The sequence below is a fragment of the Mustela lutreola genome, chromosome 1, assembly GCF_030435805.1.
Source record: "Mustela lutreola isolate mMusLut2 chromosome 1, mMusLut2.pri, whole genome shotgun sequence".
In the NCBI taxonomy this organism is placed as follows: Eukaryota; Metazoa; Chordata; class Mammalia; order Carnivora; family Mustelidae; genus Mustela; species Mustela lutreola.
In genome coordinates, this window is record NC_081290.1 from 175,379,322 (window position 1) to 175,406,736 (window position 27,415).

Here is a 27,415-nt window from a genome sequence, read left to right on the forward strand (position 1 = left end):
GTCTATACCCCCCATGGAATATTACTCTGCCATGAAAAAGAATGAGATCTCGCCATTTAGGGTATTCCACTAAATAAGTCTGACGGTGAAAGACAAACACTCATATGTTAAATCTAAGAGTCAAAACAAGCAGAAACAGACCCATCAAAAGAGAACAGACTGGCGATCACCAGAGGAGAGAGGGCAGAGGCTGGGCAAAACGGGGGCAGGGGACTGGAGGTCAGGCTTCCAGCTCCGGAACGAACAGTTCACGGGAGGAAGAGCACACAGCACAGGGAGCGCAGTCAGTGTCGTGCAATAACGTTGTGCGGTGACAGATGGCAGTAGGAGGCGTGGACTTGCCCAACCACTGTGTGGCACGCCTAAGACTAATGCGACACTGACTGTCAACGACACCTCAATTAAAAAAAAAACTAAATTCATATACACTGACATCTGCATTCAGGTCTTCCTAATACTTCCTCCCTATTTTTTCTCTTCCTTGAAATGAGACCATTTATAGCCCCATGTTCCTCAAGAAAACCTATTAACTCAGGCTTGTTGCCCTGCAAATGGATCCCATCTTCTCCCGTAATCTTCACAGTCGTCTCATTTACTTCGGTTAGATAATGTGTCCAAGATACTGCAGACACTTAGTATCAAAATCAGGCTTTAACTCCTGCTCTGTTTGGCCCCAAACCCCCTGCCTTGAAGAATTCTGCCACTTTGTCTCTTGTTTGTAGAAGGCGTTTCTGTTTTGATCTTTGAAGATGTGGGAAGCAAGGAAGGCGAATACAACTCCCATCTTGCACTCAAAGCTCTGAGGTCCCCTGACGTCCCACAGCCTGAGTGGCAGAGTTTACTGTTGGAGCCACAGCTTTGCTGCTTGTCTCCTTCATCCTGAAACCACCGGTGTGCCTGGGACGGACAGACCCCTAAGAACCAGGAGAGGAAGACGCTGGACTACGAGTGGCGCCGGATGTTAGTCAGCAGGTAATATTTGGGGGAAGTCTGCACGTGCGAGGCAGCTCCTCGGGCTCCTGTCTGGGAACCCTGCCAAGCAGCTTCCTTTCCAGGTTAGTGACATCTACACATGACACGTTGCTAACCGCAGGTGCGGACGGGCTCTCTAAGGGCAGCCGGATACAACGAACTATGCTTAACTGAGAATGGCTTGTGCTACTTCCAAACTGTCTGACTACCAGGTCAGAGAGTATATGAAGTCACAAGGAAACAGCTTTACCCCTTTCGTGCAATAGTCAGTCAGGGCCCTGGGGACAGATTAGGAAGGACGCAAGCGCTTATGTTTCCCAGACCCACTACCAAGTAGAGTGGCTAGGGGCTGGGGCTTTTATACTTGAATAAACCTGTAATCAAACCACAGATCCTCCTTTGTTAGCTGGTGACCTCAGATAGGGTAGAACCATTCTACGAAGTATGTGCTACTATTATTCCCATTTTACGAATGAGAAAACCGAGGTTTGGTGAGATTAAACAAGTGCTCAACTACATGTGCAAAGTGCTTAGCTTGGTGTTCAGCATTTAGCAAGCATTCGGGAAAACACAGTTATTTTATTTCATTTCATCAAAGGAAAGATCTGGGACACCTGCGTGGCTCTGTTGGTTAAGAATCTGACACTTGGTTTTGGCTCAGGTCATGATCCCAGGGTCCTTGGATGGAGTCCCACATTCAGGATCCCTGCTCAGCGGGGAGTCTGCTTCTCACTCTCCCTCTGTCCCAGCTCCTGCTTGTGCTCTCTCTCTCTCAAATAAATAAATAAAATATTTTTTTAAAAAGAAGGCACTATGCAGGCATCAAAAAAAAAAATGAAATCTTGCCATTTATGAAAATGTGGATGGAACTAAGGGTATCATGCTAAGCAAAATAAGTCAATCAGAGAAAGACAATTATCATATGTTCTCTCTGATATGAGGAATTTGAAAGGCAGGGTGGGGGGTCATGGGGGGAAGGGAGGGAAAAATAAAACAAGATGAAACCAGAGAGGGAGACAAACCATAAGAGACTCTTAATCTCATGAAACAAACTGAGGGTTGCTGGGGATGGGGGGTTAGGGAGAGGGTGGCCGGGTGATGGACACTGGGGAGGGCTGTGCTACGGTGAGTGCTATGAAGTGTGTAAGACTGATGATTCACAGATCTGTACCCCTGGGGTAAATAATACACTCTATGTTAATAAAAAAAATTTTTTTTAATTAAAAAAGACAAGATCTGAAAAGAGCCTTCCCTGACATTTGCAAATACCCATGCGGCTGCAGGTAAACGTCAGTGCATCTAGTGTATCTCACAGGTAGCCCTCAGTTCCTGGATGAACTCCTCGTCCTCTTAAAGACAAACATGTAAGGCTCAAAATCGATGCTATCTAGAATTTCAAGCACCGCGGGTACAATCAGACATTTAAAAGCAGAGTGTGGGGCAGTGCAGTTCAGGAGGAAGCGTGTCTGCTGGAAAGTTGCATGTGAGAGCTCCGTTTACGACCAGCTGAAAAGCCGCGTGTGAGAGCTCTAAAGGGTCACTGCTAATTCTCAATCACACGAACAAAGCATTTTTTTTTTTAAAGAGAGAGTAAGACCACAGGAATCCATTGACATGTGTTCTCATATTTTAAGTTCTCTCAGACTGACAGGTAAGGTCACCGGCCGCTGACCATTAGCTGGATGCAGCTGTGACTGCGGTTCCTCAAAAGGGACAGTGAAGCTGGCAGCTGCGTTAACGCTGGGTCACCCCACACATTAGCAAATTAGAACTGAGCGTCTGCCGGACAACCTCCGAGCTGGGAAGAGGTGACCGGCGGGAGCTGGGCTGCGTACCGGGCTCTCACCCTCTCTGAACGTGGCACAAGCAACAAGACTCCTCCATGTTCCTTCTGCATGAGGACTACTTTCGCAGAAACAAGCTTCTGTTTTTGCTCTGATCTTGCCTGACGTAGCTGTTCCCTGCCCGGCATCCCCGAACCCCATGCATTCTGCCCGAAACAGCTGAAATGCCATGGGACCCTCCCTGCCCTGGGAACCCATCTGAGCTAAACGCTGCTCACCCCGGCTAGCGGAGCTCATCCCCGCCTCCCACTTCTCTCTGAACCGTACCTATTTCTCTGCACCCCAGGTCACGCCATGACTTCCTCCCCCTCACTTGTCTCTCTGGCCTCAGCAGCACCTCCCGCCGTGCTCTGAACGCAGACGCGTCCCCCGGGAGACAGAGCCCAGCTGGAGCACAGCGTGCCTGTGCCCGGAGCCCAGCTCCGCCAATCCCCCATCGTTGGTCAGGAGCCTCCACCACCTTTCTGTGCCCCCATCCCTTCCTCTGAGAAGCAGCCAGTATCCTGTCAAGGCTGTGATGAGAACTAGAGCAAACAAAGTGTGTATAGTGGAACATCTCTAAAAATTTTACCACATCTCATTCTGACAAAGAGCTTGTTCAAAGAACACATGCAGTTACTTCCTGCCCACAGTAACTACCACAATGCTGAGCGCCCAGTGGAAGCTTAAAAGTACCCTGGACTCCGGCTCCTGCAGGGTCAAGTACTCAGCGAGGACCACCTACCTTGAACTCCTTCTCAATGTTGGCCAACACTGCCAGCTCATTGCTCAGCTCCAAAGCGGTCATGACCGGGTCCTCGCTGGACAGCGACAGGTAAGCTGGGCTCGCCAGGCCCTTGTAGGCGTTGATCCTGGACCTGGAGTGGCTGAAGGAGTCGTGCTTCTGTTTCTGGCTGCACTCGCCACACTTGCAGAAGTAGTCGTGAGGCCGTTCGATCCGAGCCCCCTTCCGCAAGAGCGTGTGCACGATTTCGTACTCCTGGCAGTGGGCGGCCAGGATGATGGGCGTGACGTCGTGGGAGAACCGTGTGCCGTCCTCATCGTAGGCGTAGAAGTCGTCTTGCTGGAGTTCGGACTGGCTGGGGCTCGTGGCTAGCCGCCTGCCCTCCGCGAAAGCCGGGTGGCTGAGAATGGCCTCCACGATCCGAACGTAGCCTTTACTGATGGCGAGGAGCAAGGCGTCCCCGACGCGAGCCAGGTTTTCCTTCTTGAGAAGCAGCTCCGTGATCTCCAGGTGCTCGTTGGCCACGGCCAGCTGCAGGGCATTCTGGCCCATGTAGTCCACGCAGTTGACGTTCAGCGACACACACTCCTCCAGCATCTTCCTCACTACGGGGATGTTGCCGTACTCCGCGGCATCTAGGAACCGTTCCTCCTCAGCCGACAAGCTTGTGGAGCGGTCATTAAACATGTAGGCAGGTCCCCGGTTGGCTAACCTTCTCCCCTTCTCCCGGAGAATCGTCTGCCGCCGGTGGGCCAGCCTGCTGTCAGCGTCCCAGCTGTAATAAAGCAGAAAGATTGGGAACAAATCCTATTAGGAGCATTTCACTGTGCCAGACGGCCTCCCGTTCATCTAATGCAACCCTCAAGGATATCGGATGCTGCCGCAGTGTCTCTAGACCACTGCAACGCACATGAAGATGCGTTTATCTGTTAATGGATTCCAAGAGCTTGCTTCTCCTTTAAGAAAGTCAGGCACTTTGTGAATTTTGAGGTTTCCGCTTGGGGTGCAAACTGGCAATTCCCATAATCTCTCTGGGCCATTTGCATGGGGATTAACAGGTGTATTTCAGTCACAGAGGGTATAAGGCCCAGAAAAACCAATGGTGAGAAAAGTAGGAACTTTTCTGTCCTTATAAATCTTACAGTCTCGGGGGAAATGGGGGATCAGCACAGTGCCTTGTTTTCTGCCGTTTGTCATGATAAGCCCCGAGCCAGGTCACCTACGATGCTTCCAGGAGAAAGTTACAGGCTAAACATGGGAGAATAAGGACTCAGGCGCAGGTGTGTGTGGGGAGTGCAGGACAGAGGTCGGGGGCAGGTGGAGAGCTTCTCCAGAGTAGGCATTGACGAGATGCTACAGCACAGGTTTCATTGGCAGGACTCAGACTCTGCGAGGTGTTCTAAAAATCACTGGAAATGAGAACATGGTGATTAAGGCATAGGGTGAAAGGCAAGTTGCTGGAGCAGGGGAGAGTCAAGGGCTGGGGTAACCGGGTGACGGGCATGAAGGAGGGCATGTGATGTGATGAGCACTGGGTGTTACACAAAACTGAGGAATCACTGAACATTGCCCTAAAAACTGTAGTTTGGCTAACTGAACATAATAAAAATAAATAAACATAAATAAAAAATAAAAATAAAACTACACTAGTGTAAGACTGAGATCTGCTTTTCTCTCTGTTAGAGACAAAGTTTTCTTGGATTGTTGGTCTGTTTCAGGTAAGAAATAATAAACAAAGTTTCTTCTTTCATCTACCCAGAAAGCCAAAGTCTCTATGTTTCGCCTTTATCAGGTCTTTGTTCACTTAAGAAAGTTAAAACTTCTCAATGTTAAAGGTGCCAATATTGCCAACAACTAAATTGCCTTCTAAAGACTCTCTCATTGCTACCGTGGGTAAAAAGGTAATTAAATATCAAGTTGTGTAACGATCTATAACCCTACTTAGGCATGCACTGTACACCCTTCTGAGGTGTTGTTTTGTTGTTGTTGTTGTTTTTAAGATTTTATTTATTTATTTGTCAGAGAGAGAGAGAGAGTACAGACAGGCAGAGGCAGGCAGAGGGAGAGGGAGAAGCAGGCTCTGTGCGGAGCAGGGAGCCCGATGCGGGGCTGGATCCCATGACGCTGGGACCATGACCTGAGCCAAAGGCAGAGGCTTAACGACTGAGCACCCAGGCGCCCTCATTTTTAATTTTATCAAAGTCACGCGTGCGTACAACTTAAGGACTCTACAAACATGTTATAGGAAACCAGCAAGTCTTTGTTCTTCATTTCCCTTCTTCCTGATCCCGAGGCAGTAATGTCAACTGTTTTAGCTGATTATTGAATAATTTCAATCCTTGTATCCATATAACTTAGTAACACTGTGATTTCTAATTTTCCAGGTTTGTCATTATCTGTGGACGACCCACGGAAGCTGAGCATTTAGCTCACTTTCACAGTCTCCCTCCCTCCCACACACACCCACAGGCACACACACAACCACATGCACGGCCCCATCACTCCACAGGCACAGCACAGATCTCGCCCGTAACTATGATGTTTGAGTAACGTGGGGCTGGTCCCGGTCGCGACACACAGTGCATGTGGTGCCTGTCCTTGCTTCCCTGTGCCCTGACCCCCCGTGGTTAAAAATTCTCTTTCTGTATTCATACCCTCATGCTCTGTGTACCTATGACCAGATCAACAAAACTCGACTCTCCTTCTATCTGAATCTTCTTGTAATTCATCCAGCACACTACGTATTTGTTTAACTTGAGCTTCACGAAGGGGGTCTGCTAACTGGACCTAGACGCAGTCTAGACTTGAATGGGTGTTGTCTTTGGATCTTGCTTTTGGCTTCCTCCCAGGGATTCTCTGCACTTTGTGTTTGCTTTGGGTGCCCCGTGTAGGGTACCCCAGGACCCCCCCGCCGCCAAGTCATGCCTGTGTTCCAGCACGGCACAGCCTCCAGGAGCTGCCTGAGGAAGGCAGATCTCTTCAGATGCTGCACGTCTAGAGGTGACCTTGTATAATCAACAGCCTTACTGCTATCTTGGTTGCATAGAGACTTCTAGGTTGACAGTAATTTTAGAAGAATTATTCTACTAGATTTTAGCTTTTTTTTTTAACATTTTATTTACTTATTTGAGAGAGAGACAGTGAGAGAGAGCATGAAAGGGGAGAAGCAGACTCCCTGTGGAGCTGGGAGCCTGACGTGGGACTCGATCCCATGACTCCCGGGTCATGACCTGAGCTGAAGGCAGCGGCCCAACCGACTGAGCCACCCAGGCACCCTAGATTCTGGTTTTTACGGTGCTATTGGGAAATAACATTCTGGATATTCTCTTTGCCTCTGATGCCATAAATTACATAGTTTTTTTACTGGAGGGAATCTGTTTTCCTCCACGGTTTTGTGCACCCAGTAATTCTTTTCATCTGCAAAAAAAAATGTGGCCTCTTCTAAGAAATTTTTTTTTTCTTTTCTGAGAAATATTGTTGACTGATGTCTCTGGTAATTTTGTTTCTGAAGGTCATGGTTATTTCTGGGACTCCTTTTGGATGCTGGACATTCTGGGATTACTGTTTAGTTTTTTTATCTTTTCTCTCTGACTTTCCAGTTAATTCATGTGTTTGTTTGTTTGGTTGGATTTGTGGAGTTTTCATTTTTTGTATTTTGTGTTGTTTTCTTTTTGATGGCTTTTTGTTTTAGAATCTGGACATTTCTTTAACTTTATCTTCTAATAAATTTTTTGAAAGTTTTTCTCTGATCTTGTGTTTTTAATTCTCATCTTTTTGTCGTTTATAACACTTTTGCTGGTTTCACAGACACATTATCTTCTCTTCCCTAAATCCAGAGACATTATTGATAAAGACCACACAGATCCGAACGATTCAGAGAATTTACTACCACACTGCTTTGTAATGAATATTTTGTACTCTATATTTCATGTCAGAGTTTTTCCTCAAAAGGCTAGTGGACCTTAGTAGATATTCTTTTCCATTAAAAAATAAGTATTAATTCCAATGTCTTTTCTAAATTCTTCCCCAAAAGAATTTGCTAATGTTGGTTTTGGCAAAAAGTGATTCTCAGAGGTGAGCTTCTGGAAGAGCAGCGTCATCTCTGCGTTAACAGAATGCATGAGGTAGACCCTCGAAGAGGTCACCCAGACCCCACCCTTCGTCCCTCGGAGATTCTGAGCCCCCTTCCCTCTCTCCGCCGCTCCTCTGGCTTCTAGGAACCCACCCAGTCCTGCCTCCTTGCGCCACCCGCTTCACTGCTGTGGACCAGAGGAGCCTTGACCCTGAGGCGGGGAAAGCGTCTGCAGAACATGCATAACACGCTGGGAAAGAAAAACTAAAATCAAAGGAGAAAAGAGCTAAGATGAAGGGTTTGTGGAAGTGCGAGGAGTGAGCACGTGGGGGAAAGTTCTCGTGCTACTAGGACAAAACCAACAAAGCACAAATGGATGCAAAATGGTACCAACTACCAAGAACTCAAGAGCCACGTCTCTGTACTGTTCTTTCTCTTCGATAAGGGTGGGTGAACGGTCACTCCAGCCTATGTCACGGGACCCCGAATGGTCACTCTGGCCTATGTCACGGGACCCCGAATGGTCACTCTGGCCTATGTCACGGGACCCCGAATGGTCACTCTGGCCTATGTCACGGGACCTTCCAGGGCAACCGAAGTGACAAATGTGGGCGGAGCCTCAGCTGGAGCCACGGGCGTCTGCGTTTCTGTGAACAAGAAGCCCCCAGCGTTCGCACCTCGCAGCCTAGTCGGCTGGAAAGGCAAGGACGGCCATGGAGACGAGTGGCTTTTGTCCATTTAGAGGAAGAAAGATTATCATCGGTAACGTCACTCATATCCCAGTTTCCAGGGTTTTATTCTTGCACACAACACCTCTAAATAGACACTGAGGTAGAGTTGTGTCGTCTTTAATTCTAATCCTGACTTATGACTTGAATCCCTGCTTGTCTGGACAAGGGAAGGTTCAGCGCTGACAGGCCACCCTTCCTAAGGGTCTGTCCGTCTCCTCCCGGATGGCTACGGCTTTCGTACCAACAGCAAACACATCTCCACAGAGAATGTTTCCTTCCGTTTCAAAGCATCTTCCGGCTCCTCGCGGCAAGCACTAACATTAACCCACCGGAGAAGTGTACGTTTCAGAGACGATTTATTTAGCTTCACCCTGTTGCCAGCACCCTGTGGACGCTTGGGGAGCCCGAGGCAGAGTGTTGGGAGGGGCACGTGAGATGCTCTGAGGAACATGGCCGCGGCAGGCACAGGAGGGCAGGCCTCCTCGCAGGGGCCGGCAGTCAACGGAGGCCTGCCAGCAAGGCAACCCAACAAAACGCACCCTTGGCTGTCTCCCAGCTCCCGAACTGCAGTCTGAAAACCCTCCACACGTTGCATCTGGTCACACGTGCTCTGGCTCCATCCCTACCTTCCAAATGCAAAAGCAGAATGTGTAGAACGACTCAAGGAATTCACAAGTTAACACCTTCAAGGCAATCCTCAGTGCCGCTGGATTACAAGTGCCTCCTGCCCCAAGAACAGAGTCTATAAGGCTGTGTTATAGGACTGTACCTTAACCCCAAAGAAACCGAGTTGAACCATCTACCAGGAGGAGGAAAAGCCACCCAAAGCCACACATCAGTCAACAGAAGAGATATTTTCACTCCAGCTGAAGGGCACACTTTGACCAAGTCAGTTCTTCTGTTTAAGAAAAATATGTATTAAGAATTTTTCTCCATCCACTTAGCCATATGCAGCATGACTGGGTCTTTAGTGACCTACATTTTCATGTCTGTATTTTAAAAAGTTGTTTTATCACAAGACGTAAAAACCAGTTCTAGGAAGGAGTGTCACTCACTAGCCATGCCCCTTGGTACACAAATATTGACCAGGCCACGAAAATCAACAGTTTTCACATGCCTCATTGTCCTGATTCTTTCTGCTGGCAAAACAGAAAGAATCTTGCTCCGGAGAGGGGGGGATGGAACAGTCCGTCGCTACTGAAAATGCCGGCAGCGCAAAGTGGCCGCGGAGCCGAGTGGACTGTGTGCTCGGAGCCGAGAGCAAGCGCCTTCATTCCTCCATTTCCTGGTCAAGCGTGATGTGCCCTTGCCGGATGGAACAGTTCTTACGCAAACCAAGCTTTATGTTAAGTACGTGGCTTAACGATTGGCTCTTTGCTTCAAAAACCCTTGACACTGTCAAGTGAAAGCATCGTTTCTAGTTCCTGCACGGTGACCCATGGGGAAAATCAGACGCGAGTGTCTGGAGAGTAAGAGTCAACACGACCAGCAAATGTGCAGACCACTTTAGGGGGATGAATGGTAAAAGCACTTTTCTTCTAACTTTATAAGAATGAGGCGGTTTTTACCTCGCTTCCTCCCTGGCCACACACATCCCTGGCCTTCCCTTCAGGGCTGAGGGAGCAGTAAACATTGAGAGTGGTTTTCTGTGTCCCAGGAGAGCAAGGACGGCTTTGCCGTATTCACCAGGAGATCCCCCTGTGCTTAGTGGAAAGACACAGTACAAACCGTAAGAGGAATAACGTTCAAACATTATTGAGCCCACTGCGTCCCATTAAGGCAAACACAACCCCATAAACACACACCAGGTTGACAGAGGTAGCAGACAGAGGAAACAGAGAGCCGTATCTTTTTAACGGCATCCCTGTGACTTGCCTGGATCCACTGGATCCAGGCAAAGGATCCTATCCTTTGACAAGATCCAAGAAAGGATCTTGTCCTTTCCTGTAACCTTTCCTGCTCTCTCCCCGTGTCCTTCACACCCCACGCAGCATACCCACATGTTCACAATGTATTCCCAAATCCGGGGACTCCCATTGGGCTCTCAAAAGAGCAAGTCTTGATTTTGACTCGGTCAGCTTCAGCTTCCCCCCGGAGGTGTCCCATTCCCTCCAACACCATCTTCCTGTGTGCTCAGTCACACGAATCGCGCCGCTCCTGTGTTCAACGAGGGACAGCACACCCCAACCGCTCGTCACTGTTGTTGGGAGCCAGCATGTCTTGTGTATGTTACACATTTTTGTTTATTTTTATCGCCAGTTGACATTTTGCTTTTATAAAGTAGAAACCTGGGGCGCCTGGGTGGTTCAGTGGGTTAAGCCTCTGCCTTCGGCTCAGGTCGTGATCTCAGGGTCCTGGGATCAAGCCCCGCATTGGGCTCCCTGCTCAGTGGGGAGTCTGCCTCGTCTCCCTCTCCCTCTGCTGCTCCCCTCACTTGTGCTCCCTCTCTGATAAATAAATAAATAAAATCTTTAAAAGAAAGAAACAAACAAACAAGCAAGCAAACCTGACCATGTGAGAGAACGGAAACCAGAGTAAATTAAACAAGGAAACAGGTACAGATTGTTCATAAAATAACAAAGTCGGAAGAGTAAGTTTCCCGGGAGCCCCTCCCATTCGGGGACCACTCACTTGCGAACATTCGTAGGTAGCTCTCTGGGCACATACATCTACTTTGAGCGATCTTAATAGAGAACCCTCAAGAAAACTAAAAAGCTTAGGTGTACTACAGGCAAAATTTATCCCAATTATCTCATCAAAGAAAGAGGTTTACACGGTTTGCTTCTATTAACAGAAACCTGGTCTCTCTCCACCTGGACACTCTGTGTACGACGGAGTCCAGGCAGGAGAGAAGTGGCCCACTTCTCCTGGGGGGTCCGCGAAGCTGGACGGGACGGTGCTGGAAACGGTGGCAGGAATTACGGAAATCCAACATGGCGCCATGCTCAGTCCAGAAGTCACATAAGGACGAGACGGTCACTGAAGTTAGACAGGGTAACTGTAAGACAAGGGCCAGTCCCAGAGTCTCTGGCCTTCAGTAAGGGCAACAACCAGCCCTCAAAGAGAGAGCCAGCGATCTGGTCCGCTGACCTCCTTTTCCTGCCCTCTTGCCCCACAGGGGCCTTGGATGGCTGCACCCGGCTCAGTCCAGGGACAAAGGAGCCCATGGCTGCCACCCACGCCGTCTGCACTGATGCCCACCCCCACAGGCAGAGGACGGGGAGCGTGGTGGAGAGCGGACCCGGGGGCCAAGCCAGCATCCCCCAGCGCACGCTCTGAGAGTGACCCTGACCTCGCCATGGTTCACGCCTGCAGAAACCGCTGCTGAAACGTGTGCACAGAGACGATGGCAAGTGCACAAACTTCTGCCATGAATCACAGGTTCTCATCTCTCTCAGCTTGTCGTCCCGTCTATTCGCTCTCGGGAAAACACCTGCATCCGACTCCAGGCAGCGTCTTCAAAAATGGGCCTGTAACTAGGGTTCGTCCACCTGCGTTAAGTTACTCCCCACATGAGGCTCAGCACGAGCCACTCTGACTAAGCTGAGGGTCCGAAGGGAAGGACTGTGACGTCACGGGAACATTGGCATTGGTCGAATTGTGCGTCCGGCACACGCTGAAGCTGCCGACAGAGGCACTAACAGAGCTAGGACACGGGCTTCAGCAAGCAGAGAGGACACCCTCCCAGCCTCTCCCACAGGCGCCACGTCGCCCCAAGCCCACACCCATGGGACAGTGAACACACAGGAAAGAGGGCTGGATGACATAGCCCACGGGTCACCTTGTCTGGAAGCCACACTTCCGGAATGCCTGTCCTGCTGATGGGGAATGGACTTCGACACAGCCCTCGAACTGCCAACCACCACCACGGGCCCAACAGTTCGATCATTCATTCATCAGCTCAAATCCTTAGCATTCAGGGCACTGTGCTGGGCACAGGGGACATGTGACAGGAGAGACAGCAGGGAAAGACACACAAGAGAGCACAGAAAAGAGAGCAGTCCACAGAACACTACAGGAGAGTGACTCTTATTAAAGGAACGGGGCCGTGGGCTACAGAACTTAGCAAGTAGTTCTCAATGCAGTCTGAGCGTCGGAGAGAGCCTTCTGAAGACAGAAGCAGGAGGGAGAAGTTAGCCAAGGGAGGGCGGAGAGGAAGAAGCCGCCAGGCACACAGAACCGTGCTTGTCTCTAGGCCAGTAGTCCAGAGAAAGGGAACGGTGTCCATTACAGCTGCAAACCCCGGGGTTCCCTCCCCCAAGGACTTTCTGATTCCTGACTCAGCTGACCTGAAGGTGCGGAGTCTCAGGGCTCAAGGCCAGGCTGTGGATTCCACTGGGGTTCTCAGGTCAGCACTTGGGACTTGTACATCAGGGAGGAAGAAACATTTAAGAAACCCCCCATGAGCTAAGGAGTCCAGCCTAGAAGATTCAAGCTTCAGAACCCAAGGGTTTGGTCTCCAGCTCAGGGAGTTCTGTTCTGAGGGGTTTGGAGCTTGAATCAACCAAGGTCCCACGTCTAGAAAAATGGAGGACAAATTCAGAGTTGCTGAACATAGAGTTCCAGGGATCTGGACTTGAGGCTGCTGCAGGAAGCCTGCAGGATCCTGGAGGAACACGGCCTGAAGAAGGAGTGGCTGTGTCAGGAGCCCAGACACTGCGCCCTGCTCCGGGGTCATCCCTCTGAGCCTCGGATGCCGGGGCTGGAACGTGGGTGGGCGAGGTGTGGTTGTGGACCAGGTCGGAACTTGCAGGGCTGCCGTGCGATGTGTGACTTGTGGACTCCAGCTGGAGCTGATGGGTGATCTAGGACGGACTTTGAATACCCTTCTCCGTCGTCCTTGCTGAGCGCGCTCCGGCCCGAATGAACAAGATGGCAGCTAAGTGTCCCCGAGCCACCTTGTCCGATCTCCACGGTGGCCCAGAACACGCGGACTGCTTTCTCTGCACACCAACGTGCATTTTCACTGCCTTACTACAGTCCTCATCGTCAGCGTGCCCTGTGCTCCAGCCTCGCTGGCCCGGCGTGTGCTCTGGGCTTCCCGCCCCGCTCCCAGATCCTGTGCTTCCCCTGCCTTTCCTGCGGACACGTGTTCCTAAAGCCTGCCCAAACCCTCGTACTGCGGTGCCGAAGTGCCTTACGAGTCTGCAGATGAACAAATAACGGGAAGGAAGCAGAAAAGAAAAGTGAGGGGAAAGCATCGTGTTTTTTCACATTCTTGAGTTTCTCAAACAATGCTATTCCCTAGAAGAACCTACCCTTACTCTGCATTTAGAATGACACTTAATAACCAAGTGTGTGACAACCACACGACACAAAGCATCTCCACCACCAGAGACTTAAATTCGGAGAAGTGTCTCCTTGATTTATGAAGTCAGTGACTCTTCATAAGGCTCCTGCATTGTTCGGGTGGCCAAGGGGAAAGACACGGACCACTCTGGGGACAGAATCCAATCTGCTTCGCTTCCTATAAAATGCCAGCCTATTCATTTAGGATTTCTCCTGCCAGAAGGAAGTAATCAAATCAATAACACACCAGTTTTCAGAAATTAACAGTCAGATGCTTACCCAACTGAGCCATCCAGGTGCCCCAGCACAAACATTTTTAGATATAACACAGAAGGCATGACATATGAATTTTTAAAAATTGGTAAGTTGGGCTTCATCTTTGATGAAGAACATCCACTTTTTGAAAGACACTGTTAAAAGAATAAAAAAATAAGCCACAGTTTGGAAAAAATGTTTGCAAATCACCTATCTGATAAAGGATTTATATCCAGAATATATAAAGAGCATACAGCGTTCAATAATAAAAATCTAATTAAAAAAGGGAAATAAAACCAATTAAAAATAAGCAAAACTTTGACAAACACGTCACCAAAACATGCATATGGATGTCAATAACCACAAAAGAGATGCAAATGATGGCTTCGATGAGACGCACAGCATTCCTGCGAGCACGGCCCAAATTAACAAGAATGACTACCACGCTGCAGTGAGGATGCAGGACAACTAGAACTTTCTTCTGTTCCTTTTTAAAAAACTATTATTATTGTGCAAGACTTCTGGCTCAGTGGCACCGTCTTCTGTGACTGCCCCAGAGCTCCGAGACTGCCGTGCATTGTTGGCTGCTCAGGCGGCGGGAGGTGGGGCTGTGGTTCTGGTTGCCTACCCAATTCCAAGACCAAACCTCTTCCCTCTTGCTCTCTGCTGTCTCACTACCTCGTGGCCAGATGGCACTTCTCACTTTACTTTTGCCTTTCTCCGGAGACGGTGCACCCTTTGAAGAACACTCTTTCCAGCCCTGCAATCTTCTAAGTCTTAATCTGCAGTCTAGCTCTGACCGCCCAGGGCAGATTCATTTTTAGTGTTCTTCGGGAGAGGGTCAGCTGAGTCCCTTCCAGCCGTAGTTTTAGATCAAGCCCGGCTTATTCACCAGTTTTCTTCTAATCTCTTTTTTGCAGTTTTTCTTGCTCTGTCCTTGCTTGTCCTTGGGTACACAGGCCAGGATGGAGGGGAGCGGGGCTGGGGGATGGGAGATCCTGCCCTAGGATCCAATAGGTTTCCTTTTTGTTCTTGTGGTTATTTTGAACTTTGATCACCCCTGTTGTAGGGCTCAAGGTCAGGCTGCCCCAAGATGGGCCATTTTGTAGGACCATGATTTAGAGTAAAAGCAATCCAAACCCAACAGATTCAGGAAAATCTCTTTACCTTACCCTCAACTGCCGGCTGGTGCAGGAAGACCGCTATTCACAGGCATTCCTCTCCAGCTAAGAAACTCATCTGCATCCCAGGGCAACATGGTTGTTTGCAAACATCTCTCACCTCCCTGCTAATGGGCTTCGCAACCCACAACCCGACCCCCTCTTGAGCTCCCTGACGCTCTGACTTTTCTCCTTATCTTCCCACTGCCATGTCTGTGTGCCCTCCCCGCTCATCTGTCTCCTGTCAGTTCGATTGTAAGTCCAGCTAGAAGGGCCACAGGGCAGAGAGAGGCGCTTCTCCCCGACAAAGTCTTCAGCTCATGCCACAGACCTGGTTTCTGTGTGGTTTAGTGGCCCGTTCCTCTTTTTCTCATCCCAAGGATACACGGAAGCCTAGAAACTCGACACCTGGCACTGTTTCCCACTGCCTCTTCCTCTTTCTCATGAAACATTTTGAATCAGTCATACCGGAACTAACACATTCTAGGAGAGACAGACTAAACCATTTCAGTGGTTGTACATTTGAAATAAAAAGTACATCTGATCACAGCCCAAATACTTGTATACTCTGTTATACTTGCAATGATCATTTAAGACAGGTAGAAAAGAAAGTTATTTAAAATTTTTCTAACATTGCACCAAAAGATTAAGAATGGTTACAGTGGTTCTATGTGAAAATTTCTAACCCTTCCATGTCATTGGAGTAAATATTCTTCCCTCTCTCACTTCTCCCTGTGTTCCTTTTTTATTTTAAAGTTATGAGGGCTGCTACTTCGGGAGGGATCTCTCCCAGCAGACCTTCTTTGTGTTTGCCAAAGTCAGCAGGAATGACTCCCTGCCAGCCAGTTGCCTCCCCCGCCCCACCACTACTACTACTACTACTACTACTACTACTACTACTACCACCACCACCACCACCCCCACCCCACCCCCCGTGACTCATTAGCATTCCTTCCATCTAAAAGTAGCCTCTCATTCATTCTTCTGGGAGCCGCCACCTTTGGGCAGATGGCTGAGGATGGACAGGAGAAAGGCTGGTCATGACTAGCAGGCTGAACACACGGGACCACCCAGCTCAGACTACCCACAGGCCTACATAACCAACAGGTTACTGACAACGAGACATAGTTACCTGCCCCACTTCCTGCTTTAAAAACAGCCCCTGCCCACTGCCTCCGGGTCCTGCCAGCCGTCCCCTGGTGATGTATTCAGGAAACTTCATCTCCTTTGCTCATTGTGCACCCCACCCCCACCCCCCGCCCCACCGCCCCACGGGTCCACCTCCCACATACGGAGTCTCCATCCCATCAATCTCTTATCTTTCTTGCGGTCTTCCTTTTACAGATCTGGACTGTAGGCCAGATCACTGATCACCACAGTCGCTCAGGTAAATTGACCGATAGACAAAGAGGCAGGCTGTCCATCTTCAAATGGGATTCTGCCGCATGGCAAGAGCCTCAATGGCAGATCCCCCATTTCTCAAAACAATGAGTAGTCTCCGGAAGGTAGTGATGAGGGAGCACAAGGCTGGCTGCAGATAAAGCAAAAGCTGGCGCCCTGCACCCCCCTCTCCATCCGCTCCCCCTCAGTCATCTGTGTGACATTCCTCAGGCAGCCCTGACTGCCATGAACAATAAGCAAATAGTTAACTTGCAGAGCTCGCAATCCTGCTAGACAGGAGTCTCCCTTGGTTTACAAATGTCCTAAATCTCACTAACAAAGGCGATTGATAGCAGGATTGTGACATCCCACCAAAAAGTCTCCCAACTATCTTAATGTTAATGGCTGGTCTAAAGACAATGTTGATCAAGCCACAGCGGCAAGGCCTCAGACACCCTGGCCCTCTTTAGCATATGAAAACTCCATTGAACCCTTCTTTCCCCTCACCTTCCCCCAACAGCAGGGTACATAACCTGCCATCCCTCACAACCCGGGGCAGCTGCATCTCCACCTGACCACGGGTCCTGTCCCTGTGCTTTAATAAACCACCTTTTTGCACCAGAGATGTCTTAAGAATTCTTTCTTAGCCGTCGGCTCCGAACCTCACCCCACCGAACCTGACTTAGGTTCCGGGACTTCATCAGTCCTACGTGTATGATCTGTCAGTACACAGTGCTGTACATGCAACTTTCGTCTATCAAGTACAACAAACCCTGACAGTAGTGGTTATCTGCAGGTAGATGGCTCAATTCCCTACAACGCTGTTTGGTTTGCTTAAATAGGAGATCCAGAATTTTAATGGCATGTTTGCCCGATAAGAATTTATTTATTGTATTTTATTATTTAATAAAGAATGCATGTATTTAGTGTATTTAAGGCATATGACGTGGTGATTTGATAGTCACAGAGAAAAGTTTACTATAATCAAGTTTATGAACTTAATCATCTACTGACATAGCTACATTTTTTTTTTTAGTTGAGAGTATATGAAATCTACTCTCTTAGCAAATTTCTGGTATTGATGAGGGATAGAAGCAGAAAAATGTTCACCTGTAGCCCAGAAAGCTGACCTAGAACCTGCCTAGTTTGGGTAAGGATCAGCTAAGTACGAATTGCTACATTCTTAAAAGCAGAAGAAAAACTCTATTTCCTCACTACCTCCAGCCCACTGACAAGTCCTTGAAAGAGGCAGAGAGACTGTCCTCTAGGGATGCAGCTGTCTCCATATTAATACTCTGCTAAGGGCAAAAAGCAATCCTAGCCTGACCAGCTCCCCTCCACACCCCCAGGATCCTGTAAGTCTACTTTATCATACAAAAATTCCTTTGGAAACTTTATCTCTAAAGCCCCCAAGATACGTGTTGGCAATATGTGTTGGCCCAAGTATACGGCCCACCGATAAGTCTGAAGGGTCTCATTTTACTAGAGAGTAATAAATGCTTGAGATGCAGGACCTTGAGATCATGACCTGAGCCCAAGGCAAAGGCTTTAATCCACTGAGCCACCCAGGCGCCCCTAATTTCCTTTGATACAAAAAAAATCCACCTAATCCATTCACTTTCCAACTATTTGTCACTTTGTAACCTTTAGAAATACATGCACAACTATCAGTCTCATTTTCTCCATTAAAACAGGCAACTACCTTAAGTAGAGATCTAAAAGGAATTGTTAAAAAGATGAAAATATGTAAAAATCTAGGGTCTGATTTTTGTATAACCATGGAAGAAACAAACAAAATGAAGTTAAAGATTCCACAGTCATGTTGTTTTTGGAACAAACACCATGGTAGGTCCCTCGCCATGGTGAGGCACATCTCCTTGGAGTCAGTCAGAATCTGACTTGTGTTCCACATTGCGGACTTACCGAGTATGCGATCGCGAGTGACTTAATCTCTGAGATGAACTAATTCTCTGAGGATGGGGAAGGAAAATACTAACCTTGTAGGTGTGTTTGAATGAGTAGGAACCGTTTTAAAATGGACCACAGCAAGATGCTTATTAGCCCTAAAATTTTTGGAATTTGGTGATGGAAGGAAAAGGAGGAGGCAGAGAGGGTCCCTGGTTGGCTCAGCCCATGGAGCATCCGGCTTTTGGACTCTTGGCTTTGGTTCCAGTCAGGATCTCGGGGTCCTGGGATAGAGCCCCGTGACTGGCTTTGTGCTTAGCGGGCAGTCTGCCTGGGATTCTCCCTCTCCCTCTGTCCCTCCTCCTGCTCGTGCATACTAAGGAAATAGGTAAATAAATAAAATCTTTAAAAAATAAAAAGAGGAGGCATAGGGAAGAGACCAGGGTGACACTTACATTTCTGGCTCACAGGAACGGACCTGAACTGAGACCTACAGTGAGGGTAAAGCTGCCTTAAGGGGGAAGAGGATGCTCTGCCTTCCCCAAAGGCAGAAGGGGAGCAGGAACACAACGTACCCTTGGAACTCAAGGTCGTTTCATGTGCCTTGAGGGTCCCGTGCAGGAGGAGAGCTAGAAATCGGGGCGGAAGAAAATGGCCTTGAAGGGTAGACAGTCCTTTGAGTTATACCGCAATGTTCGGGCTTCACCCCGAGGTGAGACGGTGACACCAAGAGTGTCCCCAGCCGGACTGGAGTGGAGAGGAGCAAGTGAAGGGGCCAAATGACCAGTCGGGAGCTAGGGCAGACGACGGTGGCCTGCAGTGAGATCGCGGGAATGTGGGTGTCAGGACAGGCTTCCCTGCCCCCCACCCTACCGGGGCAGCTGCTCCAGAGCCCGGGGTGCCGACTGCCTCCTCTGCCTGGTGCCCAGCACCATATGTTTCAGCCACACGGGGGCGGGAAGAACCGTGTCCCATGTCCAGTCCCTCACACAACGTCTGCCCCGTGCGGTGCTCAGTAGGTGTTAATCCAAGTGTGAACGTGAGCGTCTCTCTTCTGCTCTGTGCCAGTCCTTTTAGCAATGACCAGTCCCGAGGGGATGCAGACCTCTTGGCGATGCAACTTTTCCCCCAGAGCACAGATGACTGCCATCATCCTCAGACTTCTGAGTGCTAATATCCGCGGGAAATTGTGTTAAACACCAACCCTTAACGGTAACCACGGTGTATTTTCTGCCCTTAGAAGCTTACACCTAAGCTATATATATTTTTTAACTGTCAAAAAATTTCTGTATATTTTAGTGTCCTTTTTCCTTTGTAAAATAAAAATCAAGAACTAGAGTTATTGTTAACTGAGTAGACCTTCCTAGGTATATGATTCCTAATTGGTCTCTTGGTTTTTATATGTAAATTTCTTCTACAATTTTCTAAATATCAAAAGATAAGTAAATAGGCTTAGCTTCCAAAATCCAGGGAATGCATTTTTTTTTTTTTAAGTAAAACTGATTAGGTCCTGTTTCTATTCACTGTTCACATAAATTCTGAAGAAATGTGGAAGGCTACAATTTCAAGCCATCGTATAGGTACAAGGCTGTGGGGTCTCTCATAAGTTGTACTTAACCCTGGATAAAGCCCCATAGGGTGATTTTAGTTCATTATAATTTGTCAGGATTATAAATTATTTCTTCTTTTTATTTTTTATTTCCTGTAATATGTTTACTTCCTGCGCTCATCTGCACTTCTCCTGAAAATGCTAAGTGGGGTTCCTGGGTTTTGCAAGGCTCTGCTGAGTCACCACCTCTGAATCTTGGTTGAACTTATTTTCACCAACTTGAAAAACAATGCTCAAAACCACTATATTCAATTAAAATTGAAGCCTCTAGATACTTAAAACATTCATGAAGCAGTCTTTTGCTTTGCTTCATCACTTTATATGACTGAACTGAGCAAGCAAGTGTTCTTTTTTTTTTAAGAGTTTATTTATTTATTTGACAGACACAGACCACAAGTAGGCAGAGAGAGAGGAGGAAGTAGGCTCCCTGCTGAGCAGAGAGCCCGATGCGGGGCTCGATCCCAGGACCCTGGGCTCATGACCTGAGCCGAAGGCAGAGGCTTGACCCACTGAGCCACCCAGGTGCCCCAGCAAGCAAGTGTTGTTATGTAACACCAAGGGAAAACAGGAATTTCACAATTTCCGCTTCTGTGACAGAGCCCCAGTACTATTCATCTAACAGACGACATGCCTTTGTTAAGTGGGGTGTGCTCGAGTATGGATGCCTGTGATAGCTAGTTATTTTCCAGACACCTTACAGCTTTCATGGCAATAATGATGCACCATTTGAAATTGATTAATTAACCAACTTTGTGAAATTATTTACAAAAGGATACATTTTCAAATGAAGTAACTAAACAGTTACTCTTTTTAAGTTGTTTTTTTTTTTTTTTTTTTTTTTTTTTTTTTTTATATTTTTTTTTTTTTATTTTTTATAAACATATATTTTTTATATACATATATTTTTATCCCCAGGTCTGTGAATCACCAGGTTTACACACTTCACAGCACTCACCAAATCACATACCCTCCCCAATGTCCATAATCCCACCCCCTTCTCCCCAACCCCCTCCCCCCGGCAACCCTCAGTTTGTTTTGTGAGATTAAGAGTCACTTATGGTTTGTCTCCCTCCCAATCCCATCTTGTTTCATTTATTCTTCTACCCACTTAAGCCTCCATGTTGCATCACCACTTCCTCATATCAGGGAGATCATATGATAGTTGTCTTTCTCTGCTTGACTTATTTCGCTAAGCATGATACGCTCTAGTTCCATCCATGTTGTTGCAAATGGCAAGATTTCATTTCTTTTGATGGCTGCATAGTATTCCATTGTGTATATATACCACATCTTCTTGATCCATTCATCTGTTGATGGACATCTAGGTTCTTTCCATAGTTTGGCTATTGTGGACATTGCTGCTATAAACATTCGGGTGCATGTGTCGAAAGGAATCCATCAAAATCCTTGAGGAGAACACGGGCAGCAACCTCTTCGACCTCTTTTTAAGTTGTTTTAAGCACTCTGTTCAAGTTACAGCCTCCCCAAACCCTTTCTGGAATGCGATGGAATAGAAACTATTTTTATCAGTATCTGTCTGTGTATCCATATCCATAAACAGATTTGTATCTATTGGACTAACTCCGTGTTACATGGATGTATGCTCTATGACCTTGGGCATGTGTCACGGAAAAGGTAAAAGTCAGAGCAACGGGTATTTATGCAGCTGGTAGGCCCTGACACACTTAGGGGTGTGAGGTCACAAGCAAATATGCCCATAAGAATTCTTCCAGCCAAAGGCAATTTTGACCAACCGAGTAAGTTCTTAGATGTTTAGGGGAGTCTAAGTTGACCTACCAGTGCATATGAAGGAATAATTTATAAAATAACCCCTCAGTCAAATTAGTGTCCGGGACAGTGACAGTAACGGTTCTTCCCCAGCTACACATCCTGGAGATGTGAACCACAGACAGACACCGTTCTCCTCCTTTTAACTACCAATAAACTGAATTTCAGCTGAAACCAAGCAATAATATGCAAACTTAAAGAATTCCCAAGCCCTTTACACACCAGGCTGGTGGGGGCGCCTGGGTGGCTCAGCAGGCAGAGAGTCTGAGTCTCGGTTTCGGCTCAGGTCATGAGCTCCAGGTCATGAGACTGAGCCCCACTTTGGGCTCCGCACTGGACATGGAGCCTGCCTGGGACTCTCTCCCACCCGCCACCCCTCCCCCACCTCCCTGACTGAGCACCCGCGCTCTCTCTAGTAAATAAAATCTTTTAAAATAAACAAACAAACACCTAACTTGGGGATCCACAAGACTTCACCTTGTGACACAGGTGGGTAGATCGAAAGGTCAGAAAAGCTTCACACGTCATGAAGAGCCTAGGAAGCTCAGGGAGGGTTAGTGGATGGGCCGGGTCTTTACCAGCACCGGCGGAGCGACTCCGAGGACATGGGTCGACACTCGGCCCCCGGGCAGGGTCAGTGGTGACAGCCCTGAGCGCTCTCCGGGAGCCAGCAGGTGCTGCTGCTTCATGAAAACGGTCAAACGGTCCGGGTGTGCACAGAGCCTGCCTCCGTCCTCCAAGGAGGTCCCTGATCCGCACAGCGTCCTTAACATTGTTTCAGTGCAGACTCATCTGAAGGCCAAGTGAAACAATGCTCCAGACCCAGCAGAACAGTTTGTTCTACAGAATTCAATAATCTCGGAACCAGGAGGAATCTCAGAAAATGCTTGTCTCGGAACTTCTTACATAGAGAGCATCTATGCTGGACCATGCAAAACAGAATTCTACAAATAACTCAACTCTCCAGGAATCCTAGGAGGGCCTTACTGTTACTGTGGCCGTGGCACAGATGAGAGAACGGAGGGACACGGGCAGAACACGCTCCCCATCCCCCAGCTCCCCGGTGGCAGAGCAGGGATCTGACCCAGGGAGTCTGGCCCACGGTCTACACCCTTCACCTGCTCAGGACCTGGCCCTCCGCCCAGGCAGGTGGTCAGCTTTCCTCCAGGGTGTGGGGGCTGTGATGGGGCCGATGGGCCGCACGCAGGGCATCTGAGATGTACCTGGATTCACGGTCGTGACTCTAAGGACATCTGCTTGGTCGTACTGCAGGAAGGTTATTTACCAGCTCCTTCTCCTGAGTCCCATGCATATGATGCTGGGGCGGACATAGTTGGAGACTTTCCATGTTGAACGCACTTTGCAGGCTGCTATGTTCTCATCCCATGCAACGCCGCAGGCCCACATCGACCTTTCCTCCACATCCCTGCCCCGCTCCCAGGCCGGGCACCCACGGTGCTGCGCTGCGCTCTTCCCGACAGGAGTCAAGCTCCCCGCCGCCCCCCCCAGCTCTCCCTGCACCTCACACCCCCTCACCCACGCGCCTCGGCCTGTTCCAGCCACAGAGGAGCGGGTGGGCAGGAGGGGCCCTGCGGGTCAGAGACGCCGCCTGTCTCCCAAGGTAGAGCCGAGCCCCATGGATGAGGTCCAGCATCTGACGGATGGCTCTTGATGCTGGAGCAGCAGCAAGGACAGGTCAGGTCCCTCCTGGGACCCGGCACACGCCTGGGACCCGTGGACACGCCTCCAAAGCTCAGAGGCTCAACCACAGGGCTGCTCCAGGAAGGTCCTTTCTTAGGTGTGCAGAGGGACTCCGGTAAGCTTATACTCAGAACTTTGTATTTTCTTTAAACAGAGCCCTTGGAATTATACGAGCCCCACAAAAGCCTAGGTCTCCTGGCTAAAGCTGCATTTGGCCGGGCTATTTGGAAACTAGAAACCAGACACTGTGCTGCTCGCGTGCCCACAGTCTGCCTCCCACTACTTTCGAGGAACGCTTACTTTGTTCCATCAAATCCTGGGCCAACCTGAGTGCAAGGCAGAACTTCTCTCCATAAAGATGTTCTTCCTTCCTCCTGGCTTGCTGGATTCCTGGGTGCAAGACTCAGCGGGCCGGTCTGGAAGCTTCCAGTCCATGGAGCGCAGAAGGCTGGTCTTAATGGGAAGTCCCTGCAGACAGGACATCTCCCCGCCTGGCTTCTGGAGCCACACTCCATCCCAGCCTCTTGCATTCTCTTCCCACCCCTGCTGCTGCCCACGCTCAGGTCGCTGCAAGCTTCCCCTGCAAAGCTCCTGGGAGCTGCTGCCCACGCTCAGGTCGCTGCAAGCTTCCCCTGCAGAGCTCCTGGGAGCTGCTGCCCACGCTCAGGTCGCTGCAAGCTTCCCCTGCAGAGCTCCTGGGAGCTGCTGCCCACGCTCAGGTCGCTGCAAGCTTCCCCTGCAGAGCTCCTGGGAGCTGCTGCCCACGCTCAGGTCGCTGCAAGCTTCCCCTGCAGAGCTCCTGGGAGCTGCTGCCCACGCTCAGGTCGCTGCAAGCTTCCCCTGCCAGCTCCTGGGAGCTGCTGCCCACGCTCAGGTCGCTGCAAGCTTCCGCTGCAGAGCTCCTGGGAGCTGCTGCCCACGCTCAGGTCGCTGCAAGCTTCCGCTGCAGAGCTCCTGGGAGCTGCTGCCCACGCTCAGGTCGCTGCAAGCTTCCCCTGCAGAGCTCCTGGGAGCTGCTGCCCACGCTCAGGTCGCTGCAAGCTTCCCCTGCAGAGCTCCTGGGAGCTGCTGCCCACGCTCAGGTCGCTGCAAGCTTCCGCTGCAGAGCTCCTGGGAGCTGCTGCCCACGCTCAGGTCGCTGCAAGCTTCCGCTGCAGAGCTCCTGGGAGCTGCTGCCCACGCTCAGGTCGCTGCAAGCTTCCGCTGCAGAGCTCCTGGGAGCTGCTGCCCACGCTCAGGTCGCTGCAAGCTTCCCCTGCCGAGCTCCTGGGAGCTGCTGCCCACGCTCAGGTCGCTGCAAGCTTCCCCTGCCGAGCTCCTGGGAGCTGCTGCCCACGCTCAGGTCGCTGCAAGCTTCCCCTGCCGAGCTCCTGGGAGCTGCTGCCCACGCTCAGGTCGCTGCAAGCTTCCCCTGCCGAGCTCCTGGGAGCTGCTGCCCACGCTCAGGTCGCTGCAAGCTTCCCCTGCACAGCTCCTCGGGAGCTGCTGCCCACGCTCAGGTCGCTGCAAGCTTCCCCTGCACAGCTCCTCGGGAGCTGCTGCCCACGCTCAGGTCGCTGCAAGCTTCCCCTGCAGAGCTCCTCGGGAGCTGCTGCCCACGCTCAGGTCGCTGCAAGCTTCCCCTGCAGAGCTCCTCGGGAGCTGCTGCCCACGCTCAGGTCGCTGCAAGCTTCCCCTGCAGAGCTCCTCGGGAGCTGCTGCCCACGCTCAGGTCGCTGCAAGCTTCCCCTGCAGAGCTCCTGGGAGCTGCTGCCCACGCTCAGGTCGCTGCAAGCTTCCCCTGCAGAGCTCCTGGGAGCTGCTGCCCACGCTCAGGTCGCTGCAAGCTTCCCCTGCAGAGCTCCTGGGAGCTGCTGCCCACGCTCAGGTCGCTGCAAGCTTCCCCTGCAGAGCTCCTGGGAGCTGCTGCCCACGCTCAGGTCGCTGCAAGCTTCCCCTGCAGAGCTCCTGGGAGCTGCTGCCCACGCTCAGGTCGCTGCAAGCTTCCCCTGCAGAGCTCCTGGGAGCTGCTGCCCACGCTCAGGTCGCTGCAAGCTTCCCCTGCCGAGCTCCTGGGAGCTGCTGCCCACGCTCAGGTCGCTGCAAGCTTCCCCTGCCGAGCTCCTGGGAGCTGCTGCCCACGCTCAGGTCGCTGCAAGCTTCCCCTGCCCAGCTCCTCGGGAGCTGCTGCCCACGCTCAGGTCGCTGCAAGCTTCCCCTGCCCAGCTCCTCGGGAGCTGCTGCCCACGCTCAGGTCGCTGCAAGCTTCCCCTGCAGAGCTCCTGGGAGCTGCTGCCCACGCTCAGGTCGCTGCAAGCTTCCGCTGCAGAGCTCCTGGGAGCTGCTGCCCACGCTCAGGTCGCTGCAAGCTTCCGCTGCAGAGCTCCTGGGAGCTGCTGCCCACGCTCAGGTCGCTGCAAGCTTCCGCTGCAGAGCTCCTGGGAGCTGCTGCCCACGCTCAGGTCGCTGCAAGCTTCCGCTGCAGAGCTCCTGGGAGCTGCTGCCCACGCTCAGGTCGCTGCAAGCTTCCCCTGCAGAGCTCCTGGGAGCTGCTGCCCACGCTCAGGTCGCTGCAAGCTTCCCCTGCACAGCTCCTCGGGAGCTGCTGCCCACGCTCAGGTCGCTGCAAGCTTCCCCTGCACAGCTCCTCTGGAGCTGCTGCCCACGCTCAGGTCGCTGCAAGCTTCCCCTGCAGAGCTCCTGGGAGCTGCTGCCCACGCTCAGGTCGCTGCAAGCTTCCCCTGCAGAGCTCCTGGGAGCTGCTGCCCACGCTCAGGTCGCTGCAAGCTTCCCCTGCAGAGCTCCTGGGAGCTGCTGCCCACGCTCAGGTCGCTGCAAGCTTCCCCTGCAGAGCTCCTGGGAGCTGCTGCCCACGCTCAGGTCGCTGCAAGCTTCCCCTGCCAGCTCCTGGGAGCTGCTGCCCACGCTCAGGTCGCTGCAAGCTTCCGCTGCAGAGCTCCTGGGAGCTGCTGCCCACGCTCAGGTCGCTGCAAGCTTCCGCTGCAGAGCTCCTGGGAGCTGCTGCCCACGCTCAGGTCGCTGCAAGCTTCCCCTGCAGAGCTCCTGGGAGCTGCTGCCCACGCTCAGGTCGCTGCAAGCTTCCCCTGCAGAGCTCCTGGGAGCTGCTGCCCACGCTCAGGTCGCTGCAAGCTTCCGCTGCAGAGCTCCTGGGAGCTGCTGCCCACGCTCAGGTCGCTGCAAGCTTCCGCTGCAGAGCTCCTGGGAGCTGCTGCCCACGCTCAGGTCGCTGCAAGCTTCCGCTGCAGAGCTCCTGGGAGCTGCTGCCCACGCTCAGGTCGCTGCAAGCTTCCCCTGCCGAGCTCCTGGGAGCTGCTGCCCACGCTCAGGTCGCTGCAAGCTTCCCCTGCCGAGCTCCTGGGAGCTGCTGCCCACGCTCAGGTCGCTGCAAGCTTCCCCTGCCGAGCTCCTGGGAGCTGCTGCCCACGCTCAGGTCGCTGCAAGCTTCCCCTGCACAGCTCCTGGGAGCTGCTGCCCACGCTCAGGTCGCTGCAAGCTTCCCCTGCACAGCTCCTCGGGAGCTGCTGCCCACGCTCAGGTCGCTGCAAGCTTCCCCTGCACAGCTCCTCGGGAGCTGCTGCCCACGCTCAGGTCGCTGCAAGCTTCCCCTGCAGAGCTCCTCGGGAGCTGCTGCCCACGCTCAGGTCGCTGCAAGCTTCCCCTGCAGAGCTCCTCGGGAGCTGCTGCCCACGCTCAGGTCGCTGCAAGCTTCCCCTGCAGAGCTCCTCGGGAGCTGCTGCCCACGCTCAGGTCGCTGCAAGCTTCCGCTGCAGAGCTCCTGGGAGCTGCTGCCCACGCTCAGGTCGCTGCAAGCTTCCCCTGCAGAGCTCCTGGGAGCTGCTGCCCACGCTCAGGTCGCTGCAAGCTTCCCCTGCAGAGCTCCTGGGAGCTGCTGCCCACGCTCAGGTCGCTGCAAGCTTCCCCTGCAGAGCTCCTGGGAGCTGCTGCCCACGCTCAGGTCGCTGCAAGCTTCCCCTGCCGAGCTCCT

The 27,415-nt window shown here is 51.1% G+C and overlaps 1 protein-coding gene across 2 annotated transcripts in view; it reads right to left on the minus strand.

The window, feature by feature from the left end:
* Positions 1–27,415, minus strand: part of TRPC6 (transient receptor potential cation channel subfamily C member 6) — a 113,922-nt gene that overhangs the window by 37,530 nt on the left and 48,977 nt on the right. For both annotated transcript variants that reach the window (XM_059179094.1, XM_059179084.1), the window contains exon 2: positions 3,541–4,315. In XM_059179094.1, the coding sequence (XP_059035077.1) occupies positions 3,541–4,315 (775 nt within the window). The remainder of the gene's footprint in view (positions 1–3,540; positions 4,316–27,415) is intronic.